Genomic DNA, 21,710 nt, shown 5'->3' on the forward strand with positions numbered 1-21,710 from the left:
GCACTCTCTTATCCTACACCCTCCTCTGTCACTACAGCAATCTCTTATCCTACACCCTCCTCTGTCACTACAGCAATCTCTTATCCTACACCCTCCTCTGTCACTACAGCAATCTCTTATCCTACACCCTCCTCTGTCACTACAGCAATCTCTTATCCTACACCCGCCTCTGTCACTACAGCAATCTCTTATCCTACACCCTCCTCTGTCACTACAGCAGTCTCTTATCCTACACCCTCCTCTGTCACTACAGCAATCTCTTATCCTACACCCTCCTCTGTCACTACAGCAATCTCTTATCCTACACCCTCCTCTGTCACTACAGCAGTCTCTTATCCTACACCCTCCTCTGTCACTACAGCAATCTCTTATCCTACACCCTCCTCTGTCACTACAGCAATCTCTTATCCTACACCCTCCTCTGTCACTACAGCAATCTCTTATCCTACACCCTCCTCTGTCACTACAGCACTCTCTTATCCTACACCCTCCTCTGTCACTACAGCAATCTCTTATCCTACACCCGCCTCTGTCACTACAGCAATCTCTTATCCTACACCCTCCTCTGTCACTACAGCAGTCTCTTATCCTACACCCTCCTCTGTCACTACAGCAGTCTCTTATCCTACACCCTCCTCTGTCACTACAGCAGTCTCTTATCCTACACCCTCCTCTGTCACTACAGCAATCTCTTATCCTACACCCTCCTCTGTCACTACAGCAATCTCTTATCCTACACCCTCCTCTGTCACTACAGCAATCTCTTATCCTACACCCTCCTCTGTCACTACAGCAATCTCTTATCCTACACCCTCCTCTGTCACTACAGCAATCTCTTATCCTACACCCTCCTCTGTCACTACAGCAATCTCTTATCCTACACCCTCCTCTGTCACTACAGCAATCTCCTATCCTACACCCTCCTCTGTCACTACAGCAATCCCTTATCCTACACCCTCCTCTGTGAGTACAGACTAATAAGAACAATGTATCTGCCCAGTGTGGGAGTCAGAAGCCATCAGCCCCTATTAGACTCCTGCTCTCCCCCCTCACATAATGTTACTGTGTGTTACCAGCCCAGAGACCTGACCAGTCTCCTCCCCACACTCTCTGGTGTATCTCATACATCAGGCGCCATCAGCCCCTATTAGACTCCTGCTCGCCCCCTCACATCATGTCACTGTGTGTTTCCAGCTCAGAGACCTCACCAGTCTCCTGTTCTTTTTATGGTACCAGCCTCCCCACTCTCTGGTGATCCTCCTATCAGTACAAGTGACATCGCCGTAGAGATTCCACCACTAAGCATTGGGATAATATCCTGTGTGACATTACCCATTATCCTCCCTGTGCAGTATCACATGTAAATACCCATTATCTCCCTTGTGTAATAATTTCTCAGTATGTTACATGGAGGCTTTGCACTCACACTCACATACATTAGTGTAATTTATACAAGATTGTTAAATAGGCTTTATTACAGGGGTACAGGAGCAATGGCTGGAGGAATAGGTGCTTACAGATAAAGTGATAAATAATAATGTAACAAGTCTCCGGCGGGTGTGGTAATTTAGAAACTCCACAGGCGGCATGGCGACCATGCAGATTTTTGCTACGGAGGTGAGCATTCCTAGTCCTAGTGTTAAACCTAATCCTAATCGCAGCCTAACTCTAACCCTAAAATTGTCCAAAAATCGCCTTTCAACATTCTACTGTTGCCGTTCCGTCAATGTCGGCATTCGAGCCATGTTGACATTCTCGTGTCGATGTTCTGAATGTTGACATTATGAAAGTATATGTACTTGTATCCTACTTTAAAGCAACAGAAGCCAATGTCTCTCAGAGGCCGCCTTCTACTCCGTCTTTAGGCGATGTTTCCGAAGTGAATTTAGAAGCGGAAGATTCGGCGACCCCCATCTACCAAAGCAGATGTTGCTGCTATTGTCGCTGAGATGCCAAGCTTCTATCAGGCTATCCATGATGAGGTCCACAAAGCTATCTCCGACCTCCAGGCCAAGGTCACTGACCTAGGTTCCCGTGTGGATGCTCTCGAGAGGAAACAAGAAGAGATCATTAGCTTCCAACAGATGTCTGAACAGGACAATATCCAACTAACTCTGGACCTCTTGCTACTTCGGTTCCACTATTTCAAGGCAAAAGACCAGGTCTACTCCCAAGCCAGGCATTCTCCTGAAATTGCCTTTGTGGATGCAAAGTTATTAATCTTTCAGGACCTCTCCCCTCTTACCCTGGCTAAGAGGCTTGAAATGAAGGATAACACCAAAACACTACGTGATCATAACATCCGCTGTCGCTGGGGCATCCCCTTTTAGTTTACAGATTCAAGCAGATGGCAAGCTCCTTTCAGCAAGGTCTCCAGATGAGGCCCTACATCTACTCTCACAATTACATCTTCCACCTCCATGAATGGCCCTCCCAAGGATGTCATGAGGCCCTTAGCCTCAAAAGTCCCTGGTCCTCCGGAAGCTGGTGTGAGGCCCTTACCTCTACGAGCCACGAAGAACGTCTGGCGCACACTTTGCGCTAGTCCTCATCCTGCTGCAGTGATCTGATTCACCTACTGTTCCCCCTTTGTCACTTTAATATTTTTCCCTATTTGAGAACTAGGGGCCTGATTCAGAGGCGCTCGCTATTTGCGAGCGCTCGCTCTGAATCAGGGCGGATTTTTTTAAAGAAAATCCGCCTCCAGGCCACTCGTATAGCTGTGGGTGACCACCCACAGCTTTTGTGAGCAGCCTGGCGATGGTCGCGATTATCGCGACCATCGGGCTTGCGACGAGACCCTTGTTGTAGGGTCTCTGCTCCCGCAAGCCCGAGTGAACTTCCTGCTCTAATAGAGCAGGAAGTTCACTACTGACATCACGAATTATGTCAGTAGGGCCACCCACAAACGGCAGACATTCCTTCGGGAACGCCTCCGTTTGTCCAGCCACCCTCCCTCCCCGTCTACAAAACATTGACAGCCGCCCCGTTTTGTAGCGTGCCCCGTAGCGAGTGAAGTTCTCACTTGCTCCGGGGCTCGCGCACGCCGCACGTGCGCACTGGCCGACCATCGACCCGCTTGCAAACGCTGTGCGCTCGCGAGCGGATCTGAATCAGGCCCTAGGTCCCTTTATTGGACTTATTTTCGCTTATTGTTCAATTGTTTTTCTTACTGATACTTATTGTTCAATTGTTTTTCTTACTGATACCGATTTTAGATTCAAATTTATATTTTGCTACATTCTACTGTGTAATGTTTCTATTTCCTTTTTAGTGTACCTTCAGTTGTCCCACTGTATTCACTACTCTCTCTAGCCCCACAGGTTACCATGTTGTCCTCCTATTTCTGGTGTTGACCATTTTCCTGACCTGGACCACCCAATGCTTTTCCTCACCTTATTTCAATTATTAATATAGATATTAGGGCAATTTATAGTTTTGATGTTAGGTGCTTTGTATATTCTGATGTTATTACTGTGATATGCTAAACTTTGTTTTACTGTAATTTATACTGTAACTTCTGGACAAGTAATAATATCTTCCCCACTGATCTATTTACTGATAATGAGTCTTAAAACACTTGTTGTTTACCTGACATAGTAACGGACCCTTTTTCACCATCCTTTCTGTGGAGGCTGCATTGCCGTCCTTCCTTCCCTAATTTACATACATGTCCCCTCTTCTCCTTTTAAGTAACTTCACCTTGATGGTTTCTTCTATTGTCTTTACTATTAGTCCACACCTGGAGCTTGTTTTCCCGCAACGTCGATCCACCCTGTGTCACACCCTCTGCCAACTTTAGGGTGATATTATATTTCTACAGGAGACCCACTTCGCTGGTACTCGTCTCCCCGAACTTAAGTCTAAATACTTCCCCTCCACTTATCATGCATGTGATCCTTCATGTATAAAGAAGGGTGCCGCTATACTATTCTCTCGTCGTGTCACCTTTGTTCCCTCCTCAGTCATTTGGAACCAAGACGGGCGCTATCTTCTCTTGGTTAGGGAATTACACTTGTTAATGTTTACGCCCCCAACTCTGCACAACCATGCTTTTTTTCACAATTTAAGTGCGTTGTTGTCCCAACATAGAGGAGGTAGAGCGGTCGTGGCAGGTGACTTTAACACTACCCTAGATTCTCGCCTTGATAGATCTAAACCTCCCCCACGCTCGTCTGTAAGCTCTGTCCGAGCTAACTCAGAAGCCTTACAACAGTTTCTTTCTCAACACCTCCTATTTTTTTTTTAAATCCAATAGTTTTTTATTACATTTTGTTTAGAATATACAATTAATTGTACATTTATAACCAATAAAGCAATGTAAACATTACATTACATTGATGAAATAAAAATTAACAAAAGACAAAAACAAAAGTACATACATGTGTGGCTTCACTTCTTGCTATTTAAATATCACTGTACCATACAATCTTTCCTCTGTATATATAACACATAAAAAGTATAATCATCTGGTATATAAAATCATAATAATGACATCTATTACCGCATCCCAAATGTAACACTATAATCTTATTCTAAGGGATTACTCAATAATGCAGCCCCCGAACGGTTATATGGGGAGTCTAGCCATCTGTCCCATATAGTATAATACTTCTGAGATATATCTCTAGCAGTATAGACATATTTTTCATGTGCTGCAACCGCTCCAACTAAAGATATCCAGGTTTCCAGATTTGGCCCAGCATTTGCCATCCAATCCCTTGCAATACATACTTTGGCAAGCGCACAAAGATTATTAATAAAATGTATAGCAGGTTTGTCAATTGCGTCTGCATTTATTACGGCCAAAGTACATGCCGCAGGGGTAAGAATATCCCGAGGTATGCCCATATTTACTATAGGACATAACCATAACAGATGCCAAAAATTACACTCAGACGAATTGCATTTGGGACACTTTGAGTCTGTCCTGCCCCCTATTCTCAGTAATCGGACAGGTGTCATATATATTCTATGTAATATGAAATACTGTATCTGTTGACATCTTACCGATATAGTGGCCAGGCGTGGACTAGCAAGAGCTACACTCCAGTCATCCTCCGCCAATACCCCAACGTCATTTTCCCATTGTTGTTTTATAGATATTAAATCAGACTTATGATGCTTGTTCAATAAATTTGTATAAATCACAGATATCAAGCGACTAGAACTGACAGATTGTAATAGAGTTTTAATAGGAGATTCCTGTAAGTTCAAAGGCGCATCAGAGAATTGGGCATTAAGGGCATGTCTAAGCTGTAGATACCGAAAGATAAAATGATTGGGGACATCAAACTCAAGATGCAATTGATGAAAAGACTTTAGAACTCCCGCCTGAAATATCTGTCCCAGGGACACTACGTCCCACTGACCCCATGTTTCTCTGACCTGAAGGGCAGATAGCTCCTTAAGGTTATTGGCATGAGCTAGCGGAGTATCTGGATCTATGCCTTCTGCCTGCAGTATAAGCGAGGCAAGTCTCCAAATATTGATGGCCTGCTTAATTAATGGCATACTAACTATGTGTATATTATCACTCAAGAGTAGACGCAATGGTGACAAACCCGTCCTAGACTCAGCCAGTATTAGGGCAGGTAGGGATTCAGCCGTTTTATCATTTATCCAATCCCATATATGTGATAATTGTGCGGCATAGTAATATAATTTGAAAAGGGGTAGCGCCAGACCACCACAATCACGAGGTCTGGTTAAAGTGTCCAATTTAATCCTAACTCTTTTGTTGACCCAGAGTAGTGAGGACAACAGACCATCAATTTGTTTGAAGAATTTCTGAGGGATATATACCGGGGAATGATTCAAAATGTATAGGATTTTAGGTTGGAGGACCATTTTAACTAAATTTACTCTGCCTGTTAAAGTTAGTAGCAGTTTACACCATATCGGGACACGGGACTTGAGATATTCAATCTGTGGCTGTACATTAAGTGCTATATACTTTTGAGGTGTATTAGAGATCCAGATTCCCAGATATTTAAATGAATCCACCCATTGTAGGGGAAGATTTATACTATGATCATTGGGGCGAGACCCCCTGAATGGAAGGATACAGGATTTGTCCCAATTAATTAATAATCCTGAGTATTTCCCAAATAAATCAATAATTTCAAGGGCCTTAGGCATAGAGATCTTATATTGCGAGATAAAGAGCAGTATATCGTCCGCATACAGTGCAATTTTATCTACCCTTAAACCTAGCTGAAACCCATGAATATTTGATTGATCTCTAATCATACAGGCCAAAGGCTCAGTAGCCATAGCAAATAGAATGGGTGACAAGGGACACCCCTGCTTTGTTCCCCTATATAGTGAAAAAGTTGTAGACACATAACCGTTCACTGACATCCTCGCCACAGGATTCATATATAAGAGTTTTACCCACTTAATGTATCCCGGGCCAATACCAAAGCGTTCCATAGTTTCCCAAAGAAACAACCATTCAACGGAATCTAACGCCTTAGCGGCATCCAGTGAGACAATAATGGAGTTATGTGCATCTTCCGTTTTAACTGTAAGTGAGTGAATAAACGGCGCAAATTGACTGCCGTGGACTTACCATGCATAAAGCCTGTTTGATCAGAATGGATCAGTTGGGTTATAACTTGATTAATCCTGGAGGCCAATACTTTTGCTAGGATTTTTATATCTGTGGGGAGTAGTTGTATAGATCTATATGAATCTGGCCGAGTAGCATCTTTGTCTGGCTTAGGTAACACAATTATTAATGCCTCAGACATAGATTTAGGTAGTGTATTATTCGTATACATTAGATTAAAAAGTTCAAATAATTGGGGTACAAGTATTTTATTATGTTTTTTGTATAACTCAGGTGGGATCCCATCTAACCCTAGGGCTTTACCATTGGGAAACTAATTTAAGGCCATTTCAATTTCTTCTAATGTCAAAGGAGAATCCAGCAAATCCCTCAACACCTCCTATTTGACGCATGGCGTGTGACAGCCTACTGCTAAGGACTTTACCTTTTACTCACCTGTTCACGATGCCCACACAAGGCTAGACATGATTTTCTTTGTATTTACCCCACACAGCTAATACTAGTTTCCCCATTCACAGTAGATATTGAATCTCCTTTACCTCGTAATAATTCTCAAGTTTGGCGCCTTAACGATAGGCTCATTGTAAATCCTGCCCTGCGGTCACAGCTGGCCTCTGAGATCACAGAATATTTTTCTCTTAACTCCAGCCCTACTGTCTCTCCCCAGCTTATCTGGGATGCCCATAAAGCAGTGATCCGATGATCTCTGATTAAGTCAGCGGCCTTTCCTAGGAGGGCTAGGAATCAGGCTTCTTGAACTCATAGATCTCGTTACTCAACTAGATAGAATCCATAAAACCTAAGTCTTGGCCGATGATTACCGCAAACTTGTGGCTGCCAGAGGAGAACTTGGCCTCCTTCTTAAAGCAAAAGTTGAGACTTCTCTTAAATGGCTTAATCAAACATTTTACGAAAAAAGGGATAAAGCTGATAGAATGCTGGTGTCTAGAATACGGTCTAAACTCTCACAGAACAATGTTCTGATGATTAAATCTCATTCAGACGACTCTATACTAAACTGTATAATCTTTCGTCTTCCTTAAGTAGCTCTCTCCCTGCTGTGGATGCTATACAAAACTTTTTAGCCAGCAGTCATTTACCTAAACTATCCTCCTTGGCCCTTGAATCCCTAAGTGTTGAAATTGAGGCGCAGGAGATCTCAGAAGTGATGAAGAACCTTAAGGCCAACAAGACCCCTGACCCAGATGGCTTTACGGCCACCTATTATAATCCTTTAACTCATTCCTTTCCCCCTATCTTGCTGAGGTGTTCAACGGTGTGATGTCAGGAGGCTCCTTCTCCAAGGAGTCCCTAGAGGCTAGGATTATTGTTATTCCTAAAGAGGGAAAGGACCACTCCAATTGTGCTCATTATAGACCCATCTCGCTGTTGAACACTGATGTTAAGATTTATGCGAAGACAGTTGCCAACCGCCTGAACTCAGTATTGCCCAACTTGTTTCATAATGATCAAGTTGGCTTTATACCGGGGAGACAGGCCAGGGACAATACTAGGTGAGTTAATAGCCTCATTCACTCCATCAATTCTGCTCAAACTCCAGCCCTGGTTCTTTCCCTAGATGCTGAGAAGGCCTTTGATAGGATTTGTTGGCCCATCATGCTCCAAACATTGAGGGCTTTTGGCTTAGGTGGTGGTTTTATCCAGGGCATTCAGGCCCTGTACTGTACCCCTCCAGCTAATAACTCAATTTATTATTATTATCCTTTATTTATATGGCGCCACAAGGGTTCCGCAGCGCCTGACAAAGTACAGAAACAAATGAGCACACAAGACAACAGCTATTAACAGTACAGACAATGCAGTGCAAGTACATGATTTATATACATTGCTGCATAACACCTAAATAAGCAGCAGGGTGTCAGTAATCAGTTTTAGGTGCCATTGTGAATGAAAGTAAAAGTAAGGCAAGAAGAAGCACGTGAGGAAAGAGGGCCCTGCTCGCGAGAGCTTACATTCTGAGGGGAGGGTCAGACAAACAGGGGTGACACAGATGGGCTAGATAGTGAGGAAGGAGCATAGAGTAGTGGGTTAGGATGAGCGCTGGAAAGCATTGAGGAAGAAATGGGTCTTGATGGCCCATTTGAAGATTAAGAGCCAGGAAGCCAAGTGATGGAGGAATTTTGCAGGAGCAGTGGTCAATAAACTCAATAAATGTTCTTCTCTCATCCCCTTTTCTTATAACCAATTGCACTAGACAGGGGTGCCCTTTGTCACCCCTGATCTTTGTTTTGGTTATTGAACCCCTTGCAGCTCAAATCCGCCTTGAATCAGATATTAGAGGCACCACACTAGGAAAGGCAGAATACAAAGTGTCCCTTTTTGCCGACGACGTTCTCCTAACTCTAACTTCTCCCCATTCGTCTCTACCGAAACTCTTTCAGGTCTTGGCTGAATACGGCTCACTTTCGGGCTACAAGATCAACCTTTCTAAAACTGAGTCTCTCAAGTTCAATATATCACCCATGGCCTTGGATCTCCTGCGTCACAATTATAACTTTGCCTGGCGCCCCTCTAAAATTAAATATCTAGGAGTCTATATAACAAGCAGATATGACACCCTATTCTCTGCAAACTTCCCCCCTATGCTTAAAACAATTAAACTGGACCTCCTCCGATGGCGAGATGTAATTATTTCCTGGTTAGGTAAGATAGTGGCAGTTAAGATGAATCTCATGCCTAGACTTCTCTACCTCTTCCAGACCTTCCCTGTTGCTGTTCCTACATCGACTTTACTGCAATTACACAGGTGGTTTGTCCAATTTGTATGGAAATATAAGCCTCCCTGAATCAGTTTTCTTACTCTTCGTTGCCCCACTACCAATGGGGGCAACGGGGTTCCCTTTATTACTATGCTACCCATTTAAGTCAGACAATAGCTTGGTTTGCTTCCTTCCAGGTACCTAGGTGGGTAGAAGTTGAAGCTAATTCGTGTTATATCCCTTTTACGTCCACTATTGTAGTATTGGCTACACCTGACAGGCCTCAGTCTGCTTGCTCACATCTAGTTATTTCTTTTACATGCTCCGTTTGGGATCACTGTACATCTCTCTAATATATTACCTTCTACCCATCCCCCATTACTCCTATATGGTTTAATCCGGTGTTTTCCCCAGGTTTCAACCTCATCCGCTTCTCTCCATGGATTAAAGGTGGGGTTAGGGTGGTATCTGATATCTTCGACTTAGGTGAGTGTGCCTCTCTGGCTTCCTTACAGAATAAACTCGACATATCTTCTATCAACACTTTTGCCTATATTCAAGTTCGACATTTTATTAACCCCCTCCCCCCTAATTCAATTGATAGATTTTTGTAACATCATTTGAGTCTTTGTGTCTCCGTAACCCTCTCATGAAAGCTATCATATCTGTTATTTATAACATTTTGCTCTATGTTAAACTCCCAGACACGCCAAGTCATGAACTTCAGTGGGAAAGAGATTCAGGGAGTCCACCTGATGAGGACACATGGTCTCTGGTGTGGGAGAGGGTATCCAAGTCCTCTATTTCTTCCTTAATTAAGGAAAACACCTAAATGGTATATTATAGATGGTACCTAGTACCTGCCCGTTTGCACAAAATGTATCTTTTAGCCTCTGATCAATGTTGGAGAGGTTGTGGCGAGATAGGTCCTTTCATACACGTATGGTGGTGATGCCCTAAAATAGCCCAATTCTGTGATGGGGTTACCAGTCTCCTTTCAGAAATTTTTAAAATACCACTGATTAAGTCTCCCTGGTCTTTCCTTCTTGGCTGTCCACTTGAGGGCCTTAAAAAACATGCTGATAAGCTCTCTTCACATATTTTAAATTCAGCTCGATGTCTGATTGCAAGACACTGGAAAGATATTGACCCTCCTCCTCACCAACAACTTATAAACAAAATTTGGAACGTGGCGGCCATGGAGAAAATATCAGATTATCTCCACAATACCTGTCATAAGTTCCTCATAAGTTCCTTTTCGAACCTCCTACTCTAACGATCACAATTTACTTATATATTTTGCTATGGCGAGTTTTCTTCAAGTTTTCCCGATATACTATATAAATCTGGATTCGGCCTCCTTCCTACTTATCCTGTTCCCCAACTTATTCGTCTTCATTTTCCTTTTCTTCTCTCTCTATTTTTCCTTTTCTCTTCTACGTATTTTTCTGATTCCCACTTGTTTATTCTTTTTTCTCTTTTGTATTTTGTATTGTTATTAACAGTCTATTTTGAATATGTGCTTTGATATATAGCAATCTTTACTCTTCCTATATTTTATCTGTTTTCAAATTGGTTTATTACTATATGTATCTTTATGATAATTTGCTATTCTGTATTTTTGTTTTTGTAATACTTCAAATATTTTTCTTGCCCATGCACATATATTGTTGTACTATTTTATTTTTGTAAAATTCTAAATAAATGTCTTATAAAAAAATATGCTCCCTCGGGTAAAAACAAGATATCTATTACCATACATTTATTTCCAGCACAAGGACGTGATAAGCAGGTGTACCTCTGATGGATTTCCCATTTTGTTTTCAGATTTGAAAATAGAAGACGACAGCATCACAGGAAATTCTCCTGGAAAAAAACCCTTTACTGTAAATATGCAGGGTGTCCGGCGCAGTGCTGATGTGTCACCTGATCCCTCTGATAATGAGGAATGTTCTACCGATGACTCAGATAGTGCTTTGTATAGTACAAGTCGCAAAGTATTTGCCTGTTCTGAATGTGATAAATGTTTTCTACAGATGTCAAGCTTAGTTAAACATGAGAGAACTCACACAGATGAGCGGCCATTTGCATGTTCTGAATGTGAGAAATGTTTTACATATAAATCAGGGCTTGCTATACATCAGAGAACTCACACAGGTGAGCGGCCGTTTCCATGTTCTGAATGTGGGAAATGTTTTACACATAAATCAGGGCTTGCTATACATCAGAGAACTCACACAGGTGAGCAGCCATTTGCATGCTCTGAGTGCAGGAAATGTTTTACAAATAAATCAGGGCTTGCCATACATCAGACAATTCACACAGGTGCGAATCCGTTTCCATGCTCTGAGTGCGGAAAATGTTTGACAACTAAATACGCTCTTGTTGCACATCAGAGAACTCACACAGGAGAGAAACCCTTTCCATGTTCCGAGTGTGAGAAGTGTTTTACATTTAAAGCAGATCTTCTTAAGCATCAGAGAACTCACACGGGTGAGAAGCCGTTTCCATGCTCTGAGTGTGGGAAATGTTTTGCACAAAAATTGGATCTTCGTACGCATCAGAGAACTCACACAGGTGAGAAGCCGTTTCCATGCCCTGAATGTGGGAAATGTTTTTCCAAGAAATCAAAACTTAATAGACATCAGCTAAGCCACACAGGTGAGAAACAATTTCCATGTTCTGAGTGTGAGAAATGTTATACACATAAATATCATCTTGTTAGACACCAGAAAATCCACACACAATAGTAATGCGATATCTGTGAGATGATGGACATAAAACAGACTGGCTGCATGTAAAAGTTAGCATAAATATATGATATACTCTATCCTATATTGTCATCACTGATTTATTGGGGTTACACAATATATTGACAAGTAATTAATTATTATCCACAAAGGCATAATATGTGTCATTAACATGTATTGTAGATCCTCTTATTCTATTAGTGTGATCCATGGGATATAGTTGATATTAATTAATTGTGTCACCTGTTCCTATCTCACTGAGAGTTATTTTTTTTCAAAGCTACGAAAATATGAGGCCAAAGTGCAAATGCAATTTTATTATATATGGCTATTTTATTTTAATATATATGTTCCCAGTTCTATATTTGTATTTTATATATGTATGTTCCTGATTCTATATGGCAATATACAATGTGGTACATAGTAACTACAGTTCCAAAATTCACCCTCGCTTTCAATCAAATCAGATTTATCAGAGAAACAGAAAAACCAAAACAAAACAGCTAACATATATGAGGTGGGTGGTGTAACTAGACCAGAATTTAAGACACAGTTTTATTCTAATCCATGCGCATTTCCATCATATCCTGAAAGTGGAACGTGGAACTGCACCTATGTATCTGCTTAACCATCATATACAGGAGCCTGAGACTATAGAGCCTAGCTTGGTGGATCTAGCACTGCTCCAGTTGGCTTTTCCTGGTGTAAAAAGTTACTGATTCATGGCTCACTCACCTCCTTTCAGCAGAGAAGGGACAACCATAGAGACAGGACAGATAAAAGAGACATATACCAGGACCAGGCAGGTAGCTATGGGTCAGAGGTCACAGTAGAAAAAATGTAGCCAATGGCATACCTAAGCCATAATAGCCAGTATAATTACAGAGCTAAGTCATCAGCACTTGGGATACCTATTGCTCCACTACATAACATACGGCTAGCTGTTTCTCCTGGGCACAGGTGATATGGGAATAGTGAATGCCTGTCTGTGTTATGACATTAGTTTCCATCCATGTATTTTGGCAATTAAAGGATCACTTATTCCCAAATATTTCATAAATAATATCTCCTCAAGCATGACGCGTTTTGTGAGTCACTGCCACCTTCATCAGAAATTACTTTAGTTGAGCTCAGACCTTTTGCCGTCTTTGCCAAGTACAAAGTCCTGCAACACTGATAGAAACCTCTGCACTGCCATTTTGAACTCCTGGACAACTTACTGATGATCAGATTATGTCCACGGCTTGGTCCACTGCTATAGTTTTCATCAGCCATTTGCTATCCGCACAGTGTTTAAGCTGTGTACTGCAAGCAGGGACGGACTGGGGCTTCTGATCAGCCCTGGTAGTTCCACAAAATGGGCATTGCCTCACCACAAAAGGGGCGTGGTTTAGTCTCACAGGGGTCAGGCCTCGTGGCATTCCCTCGTCTTTCAGTATCCCAGCTGAGCAGAGCGCCCCAGGAGGTGGAGCTACTCGTCCAGGTTTTAATACAGGATCGGCCCTTCTGGCACTTGCCAAAAGTACCAGATGGCCAGTCCGGCCCTGACTGCAAGGTGCACTAATGCGGCTTTGTTTTGTAATGTGCTAACAGCTTTTTGGCGCAGTTTGATTATAAGTGTATGTGGGCTCCTGTAAGTCAGTAATATTAAATGCAAAAAAAGCCCAGTATACATTTAACATATTTTTGTCGTTTTACATTTCTGCCAAAACGACCACTCAGTAAATTGAACCTATAGAACTTGATTATATTGACTCTTTCTATTATAAAAAGATTACTGCTTTTGTGTTACATATGTGCCCCATCACTCCATCTCCCGTCCTCTCATTGTGATACAGCTTCCTAGATAAAGATCTGCCCTCAAATATTGTTACTGTTGTAAATATAATTTTAAAAATGAAAGACTTGTTATCAGTCACTGATTGTTCACTATAATTCAAATTTGGTTGGTAGCGTTGAAATAATATCTATTGTATTGTATGTATATTGTACTAAATTACAGCATTACTTATTACATGTGCTGTCATATATTGCAGCTTTTTACTGTTAAAGCACATTTATTAGCCACACAATAAATACTTGATCCTTGTATTGCATTCTAGTGTTACTTCAATAATATATATATATATATATATATATATATATATATATATATATCCCTGAGGAAGCCAGAGAACTGGTGAAATGCGTTGGGTCCCTTAATTTTAATTTAAACCACTGCAATTTGATCACCCTTTATTCCTGCTTGGACTTGCATGCTTTACAACCCATTTCGATTGGAATCTGCCATAATTAAGATGAGCACCTTTTTTAAATTCAATTAATTGTTAAACATACCACACTATGGAGGCACTTTGTTCTGCTTAAATAAGGTTGCTGTAATATCATTTGGTGCTGAAGCTGACTGTTAAAGATCTGTTTGATACGCTTAACTGACAAGTGTACCTATGGTACGCATATATATTGTAACACCTTACTGAGACTAACTGTTACTTAATATACTACGCTATCAGACGCTTGTCCTCCTCGCCCCCCCTTTTTCTCTCTATATATATATAATATATATACAAAGTGATTATGGCTCTCCGTTTAATGATGCATGTTATGAGGACCGTGAGCCTTCCAGGATCCAATAAGTGTAAGAAATACCAGCAATCTTCTGAATAACTGAAACATGGAATATAAGTCTGACCTAAATGAACTGTTGGAATGTGAAAAAACTACTTGTTTCATTATCTAGAGTTTTGCTTACTCTATATACAGTATGTATAATAAAGTGCCCCATTTTATGCTTTAAGCCTTTAGGTACCTATCCAAAATGTATCACTACGGTGACAGAAGTTGATTCTGGGGCCTGGTTATTTTGGGGAGATAGAAATAAGTTTTGCATAACCTGAAATTTCCCTAAGCCCTGGACCCTCAGTTTTGGCTGAATATTAAAATTCCAAAAGTGCCCCAGTTTCTGCTTTGAACTTTAGGTACTTAACCAAAATAAATCCCTGACCGAATTTGATTCTAGGGCCAGTTTTTTTACATTTGAGGTGAAAAAATTTTTGCAGCACCTGGAAATTCACCAAGCCCCGGACCTTAAATTTTGACCAAAAATTATAATTCCAATTTGTGCTTGAAAATTTAGGTACTATCCAAAAGGAATCCCTATTGAATTCTGGTGCTTGGTTTTCACATAGGAGTGGGAAATATTTTTGTGTGTATGAAAATTTCTCTAAACCCCGGACCTTAAAATTTTACCAAAAATTACAATTCCAAAAGTGCCTCAATTTCTACTTGAAACTTAAGATAGGAGTCGGAAACATTTTTGCGTGATTTTTTTTTTCACCTTGGTGGATTATGTGAGGGCACCGGATCAAGTTAGTTAGTTTATGGGAATGCTGGTTGGACTGCCAGTATCTGGGCAATTGCTCCGGTCTGTTGAGGCACTCTCTGCTGTGCTCAGAGGCACCCCATGCATTGTCTGCCAGCAGTGAAGCAGGTTGTGTGTGGGCTACGGCTACTGCAGAGCTGTGGTTTATTCTGGGATTACCACGCTATATGGACTCAAAAGACCGGATTCTCAATTTGAACCCACTATCCATTTTTTATCAAGTGTACACAGACATTGCATTGTTGTTTTACCTGCATTTAAAGAACACAGAGCAATCGATTTCAAGCAGAATCTGATTGCTCCAACATCAACATCAGATTTTTTTAAACATTGTATCCATCATATATTGCCATTTAACCGCATTTTTATTTTTTATTCATTTATTTATTCCTACTCTATACTCAATTTTTTTATTTTATTTTTATATTTATTTTTATCTTTATATTTATATTCATTTTTATTCATTTATTTTCATCCCATTTTTTCCCTTTCTTTTCTTCCCCATCTCCCTCCTTCATATCAAGTACATTCACTTCCCCATTCACTTCCACCTGTGCAACCCCTCCCTTTCCCCAGTGTGCCAATACTGTGGTAACATATATAGTGTGTAGTATTAATTTGTACATAACCATTATCTACATAAGAGATTAAAACAATTTTCATTTACAATACTTTTCGATTATATTCTGTTTATTTTAAAATTCATACTGGGACATTCATTTCACAGTGGTCCAAGATAACAACATATCTATTACTATTCTTTTCAAACATTACAGAAGGTATATTGTCATTTTTCATTTTAAACACAAAGACAGAACATTTCATTTTATGTGATTGAGCACTTGCTGCACAAACAATTTCATATGTTTGTTTCTTGTTGTGAATGCTGGACCTACAGACCTTACAGGGACCGACTGGGATTCCAGACCTGCCCTGGCATGGCTTTCTGAAAAGAGGGTCTCAGCAGATGGGGGCGTGGTCTCACCACACTCCCTCGTCTCTCAGTATCCCGGCCGAGCAGTGCTCCAGGAGGCGGAGCTACTTGGCCAGGGTTTCAGTCTAGACCGGCCCATCATTTACCAGACGTGCCACATGACCAGTCCGGCCCTGAGACCTTATATACTGAAGTGCCTAAAGTCTTAGGGTAGGTGCCTAGTATCGTTTAGTTCCCCTCTAGCCCAGCGACGGGCCACAAGTAGACAGATGACCTCTGGAAAGATACTGACCCATCCAATCTGCATAGCTTCCCACAGCTCCCTGACATTTGTAGGTGCTGGGTCTTGTGTGCGAATGGACCTCTCCACAATGTCCCATGAATGCTGGATTGGGTTCATATGGGTAGAATGTTGTGGCCACACCATTCGTTGGAACTCTCCAGACACAATTCTGTACAACTTGGGACAGAGGAAACGGTGCATTATCCTGCTGGGATATTCCATCATTGTTGGTGTACATGAAGTCTATGAAGGGCTGCAAATGGTCATCCATCAAAGCAACGTACAGTAGCGGTTACCGGTCAATGGGCCTGATTCAGCAATGGACGCAATGTCCATATTTACACAGATCTGGCAATTATTTGCCATTGTGCATGCGTGTAAGTCTCACTGTGCACTCGTTGCGATTGCTCTGCAATTATGTACGCACAGAGGATCCATTCACCAAATGATTGTCATGTGGTCAGCATTTGGGGGAGGTAATGGGGGATGGTTAGAAAAGCGCAGGCGTGTCTTACCATTTAAACGCCATTACATGGGCGTGCATAAGTTAACCATTGTGATCGCTTGCGCAGCATGAGAGCTCTGCATGTGAGGAGAGCTGCAGTGTTTGCGACAGGTCAAACTTGCCGTACATGTGGCGTGGCCGCCTGCTGTGAGTCGATGGTACCAATGTTTATGCAGGAGTGCAACATTGGACGGATATGAGAGGGTATAAAAACAGAAAATAACCAGCGCTAAAGTTATATGAAAATGAATATAATACTACTAGATGGATGGTTATAGATTAAAAATAGGTTATAATTCATTAAGCTGATTAGCACTTAAAAAATATATATATAACGTATATATTCTCAAATGGACACATACAATAAGTGTCTATAGACATACAAATTCAAGACATAACATATATGAAAAATTGAGTATGATGCAAAAATCCACCAAGGACCAGTTCTGGATGAATGGGTACAGATACGTCTCTCTCTAAATATCCCACAGTATCAATGGTTGTGACCCCAAAAGGCAATGAGCTGAATAGACAGTTCAGAGTGGTCCCATCAGGGAGTTAGCAAGCTGAGCCACAGTGGTATAAATATGTAGCAACACCACTTTACCAGTTCTTGAATGTAATGGCGGTTTGGCAAATCCTCTGGCATCCAGCAGAGATGAAATTGCAGGCTGAAGCACAATGATGAGGAAACGTCCAGGGCTGCAGGGGTAAATCCAAAGTACAATCTCCGGGTGGAGAGTGTATACCAAATATTCCAAATAGAGCACAAAGGTCCAGATAATGTGTGGTGGAGGTTCTCAACGCGTTTCGCTGAGCAATGACCGCTCAGCTTCATCAGGAGTATGTAAATTTTCCTGTTTATTATCATTCTCACTTGTAGCTTCCTCTTCTTGTATCCCCAGCATCTCCTGGACGCCCCTAATTCCCTGGTCCTTCCCCATGAGGCCATGGCCTTTTTTCGGATGCATTCTTATATCCCTATTTGAAAAATGGGGGGTGGGGGCTTCAATGCTCTCTCTGGCATAGGGCACCAAAAAGTCTAGTTATGGCATTAGGCTCAAGGCAACACTCTCAGAAAACATTGTGGCAATGGTGTAAGATGCATAAAAATTAAAATAAACTCCCCCATCAAAGGAAAAGGATCAGCACTCTCTTTGGTAAAAATAAAAAGATCACAATTATTGTGAAAGGAACAACGTCATGATAGATCGATAGATAGATGTGTGGAAAAACTGTTGCAAAGTAAGAATGCTTTCAAAAATAGAAATATATATTTTTTTATCAATTAAAAAAACAAAGTGAATGAACAGAAGAGAAATCAAAATCAAATCAATATTTGGAGTGACCACTCTTTGCCTTCAAAACAGCATCAATTCTTCTAGGTACACTTGCACACAGTTTTTGAAGGAACTCGGCAGGGAGGTTGTTCCAAACATCTTGGAGAACTAACCACAGATCTTCTGTGGATGTAGACTTGCTCAAATCCTTCTGTCTCTTCATGTAATCCCAGACAGACTCAATGATGTTGAGATCAGGGATCCCTGGGGGGGGATGTAGTTAAGTTACCGGCATCCAGAATGCCGGCCGCCAGAATCCCGACATGGAAAGCCTGATTTGGGATTAAAGCTAGGTGTTGAAATACCGACGCTTATCTTTAGCCCGACATCAAAATCCCGACAGCCGGCATCCAGAACGAGGGTAAGCGGGGACAGGTTGGCATTGGCCGCGGCGGGGTTAGGTTTAGGAACCCCCCCAGGGACATTAGGGTTAGGCTCCCCCCTGGGGAGGGTTAGGCACCACCGGGGGGGAGGTTAGAGTGAGGCACCCCTCCGGGAGGGTTAGGTTTAGGGAGCGGGAAAGGGGGGTTAGGGTTAGACACCACCGGGGAGAGGTTAGGCACCACTAAGGGAGGGTTTGGGTTGAGGGGGATGGGAGGGTTAGGGTCTTTACCAGCCCCTGTCGGGATGTAGAGAGTTCAGTCTTCGAGCATCTGTATATCATCCTGTGGCTAATCAGCCACAGGCATTACATACTGATCCCTTTCAGTGGCAAATGCAGGATTTCTTGAGGGGGGTTTCCCAATTGCTTGATTTTAGAGTGAGTGTGGCCAGTCCATTAAGAGGGCATAATTAGCACTTATCCAGCTTTAATGTGTTACATACAAAGTATATTGTGTTGCATAATTCCAGCATATACAGGACCAGCGATCACAGTAAGTCCTCAGATGCGGCAGTAGATTCATCCTTTCTGAGCAGAATGTTTTTTTTCAGATGTGGGCACCATTCCTGTGCATTGGAGCAAGTCCGGGAGTCTAAGGGAGCAGCATAATAACTTAGCACTACCCTGGACATATATATACATATTGGTCTCCTTATGCACTGGATAGTGTATTATTATACAGTATTAATTATTAACCCTATTGATGGTTTATAGCAGTGCACCCCTAACAGTGCATGTTTTCCACATCTCCTAGTTGGTACACATGTATCTTTATTACTGGCTGACACATTTTAAAAGATCCACAGTTGGTGCTAATCATTTCATTTGTGATACTGAGAAGAACATGCAGCACTAGTAACATTCTATTACATTACTATTTCTATTTTGACCATGGTGTGTGCTGGGGATGGGGGTTTCCAGGCAGACGGAAACCCCCCCTGCATTTGCCTTTGTCTTTGGGGGCCATATCATCACTTCCAGGACTCCTTGTTCTTTTTTACGCTGAAGATAGTTGTTAATGACATTGGCTGTATGTTTGGGGTCATTGTCCTGCTGCAGAATAAATTTGGAGCCAATCAGACACCTCCCTGATGGTATTGCATGATGGATAAGTACTTGCCTGTATTTCTCAGCATTTAGGACACCATTAATCCTGACCAAATCCACAACTCCATTTGCTGAAGTACAGCCCCAAACTTTCAAGGAGCTTGGCCTTGTTTCCACGTTGAAGGTATGGCTTTTTGGCCGCAATTCTTCCATGAAAACCACTGGCCAGACTACTCTGATTAGTAGATGTGTGTCTGATTAGTAGACCTGGGTCTCACTGGTTTCTGCCGGTTCTGAGCTGATGGGACTGCTGGACATCTTCCGATTTCGAAGGGAACTAAGCATGATGTGTATTTCATTGAATTGTTTGCCTTGAAGAGACCTTGCTGATGCAGTATAACTACCTTGTGTCTTGTTGTTGTCTTCCACAACCTAACCTTTGTAGCAGAGTTTGGCTGTTCCTCACCTAGTTTTAAGCCTCCTACACACACAGCTGTTTCTGATAATGACTGTGGTACAACCTCCATATGAAATTGATGATCCTTATCACCTATTTGGCATGATTTGTTAATCATACACCTGACTATAATTCTACAAAATTCCTTGACACTGTCCAAGTGTACCTAAAAGAATTGATGCTGTTTTGAAGGCAAAGGTTGGCCACTCCAAATACTGATTTGATTTAGATTTCTCTTCTATATATTATATGTCACCTTTTACAGCTTGAGTCATAGTGGAGACACTGCTTAAATACATTGTCTCCAGTAGGTCTTAATAAACAACCAGGACTAAAATGGTTATTGTAATGGTAAAATATGTTACAGTTGTTTAACCACAGCTGTTCAATTTAGTATCCATCATTGTCTGTATTGGGTTACAGTTGCATTGCATACAGATTTTGTCAAATTTGTACTGTTTACTGTAATACGTATTGTGATAGCAAACAGCATATCACTTTCTGCGCATTGAAGAATCAGATAACACTTCTCACGTCAATCGGAGGGATTGTGTATCATAGGGTTCATTTTAACAATGCACAACATGGCCAAAAACACCCATGGCAGCACGCTATTCAAAGGGGGTGATTCAGTAGTGGACGGAATTGCAAAGCTGCACGTATGACCCGTTCTCCACATGTGACCTCCTCCTGCTGTGATGATCTCCGCTCTGTTATTACTACAAACCGCTCTATGACCAGACTGGACCTGACAGGGAAAACCTGCAGGATTCTTGTATAAATCTTCAACGCGAGGGACTAAGGGGTATATTTACTAAAATGCGGGTTTTTAGAAGTGGAGTTGTTGCCCATAGCAACCAATCAGATTCTATCATTTATCTAGCACCTTCTAGAAAATAGCTATTTTCTGATTGGTTTCTATGGGCAACATCTCCACTTCTAAAAACCTGCACCTTAGTAAATATACCCCTAAACCATCCAGCCTGCACCTAGCAAGAAATTATGTAAGGACTGTATAAGGCATAGACCAAATGACAGAAAACTAGATCTGGTCATATCCTTTTGTTATTCTTTATTAAATTACAGTCACTCTTTTGTTTTATTACTTCATACAATGGTTTGTTTGGGGTATTTTTGCTTTCATTTTTGTTATTACTAGTTTAATGGCAAAAATGGAAAGCCTACATCCTAATTAGGGGGTTTATTTACGAAGCGTTGCTTCTGATCATGTTTATACCAGAAATGTAAGAGGGCAATATTTTTACTAGTCGTGTTTAGCTTAGTCAGTAAACCCCTAGGTATTTCAGATGAGTGACACTTATATTCCTCATAACCG

At 41.6% G+C, this 21,710-nt stretch overlaps 1 protein-coding gene across 1 annotated transcript in view; it reads left to right on the forward strand.

Annotated features, from left to right (window-relative positions):
* LOC148507974 (uncharacterized) overlaps positions 1-14,124 on the forward strand; it is a 29,568-nt gene extending 15,444 nt beyond the window's left edge. The window contains exons 4-5 of the mRNA XM_088445136.1: positions 9,709-9,780; positions 11,122-14,124. Coding sequence (XP_088301262.1) covers positions 9,709-9,780; positions 11,122-12,044 — 995 coding nt within the window. The 3' untranslated portion in view covers positions 12,045-14,124. The remainder of the gene's footprint in view (positions 1-9,708; positions 9,781-11,121) is intronic.
* Positions 14,125-21,710: the final 7,586 nt, after the last annotated feature.

This window comes from Taudactylus pleione, unplaced genomic scaffold, assembly GCF_031769625.1.
Source record: "Taudactylus pleione unplaced genomic scaffold, aTauple2 ptg000377l, whole genome shotgun sequence".
Classification (NCBI taxonomy): Eukaryota; Metazoa; Chordata; class Amphibia; order Anura; family Myobatrachidae; genus Taudactylus; species Taudactylus pleione.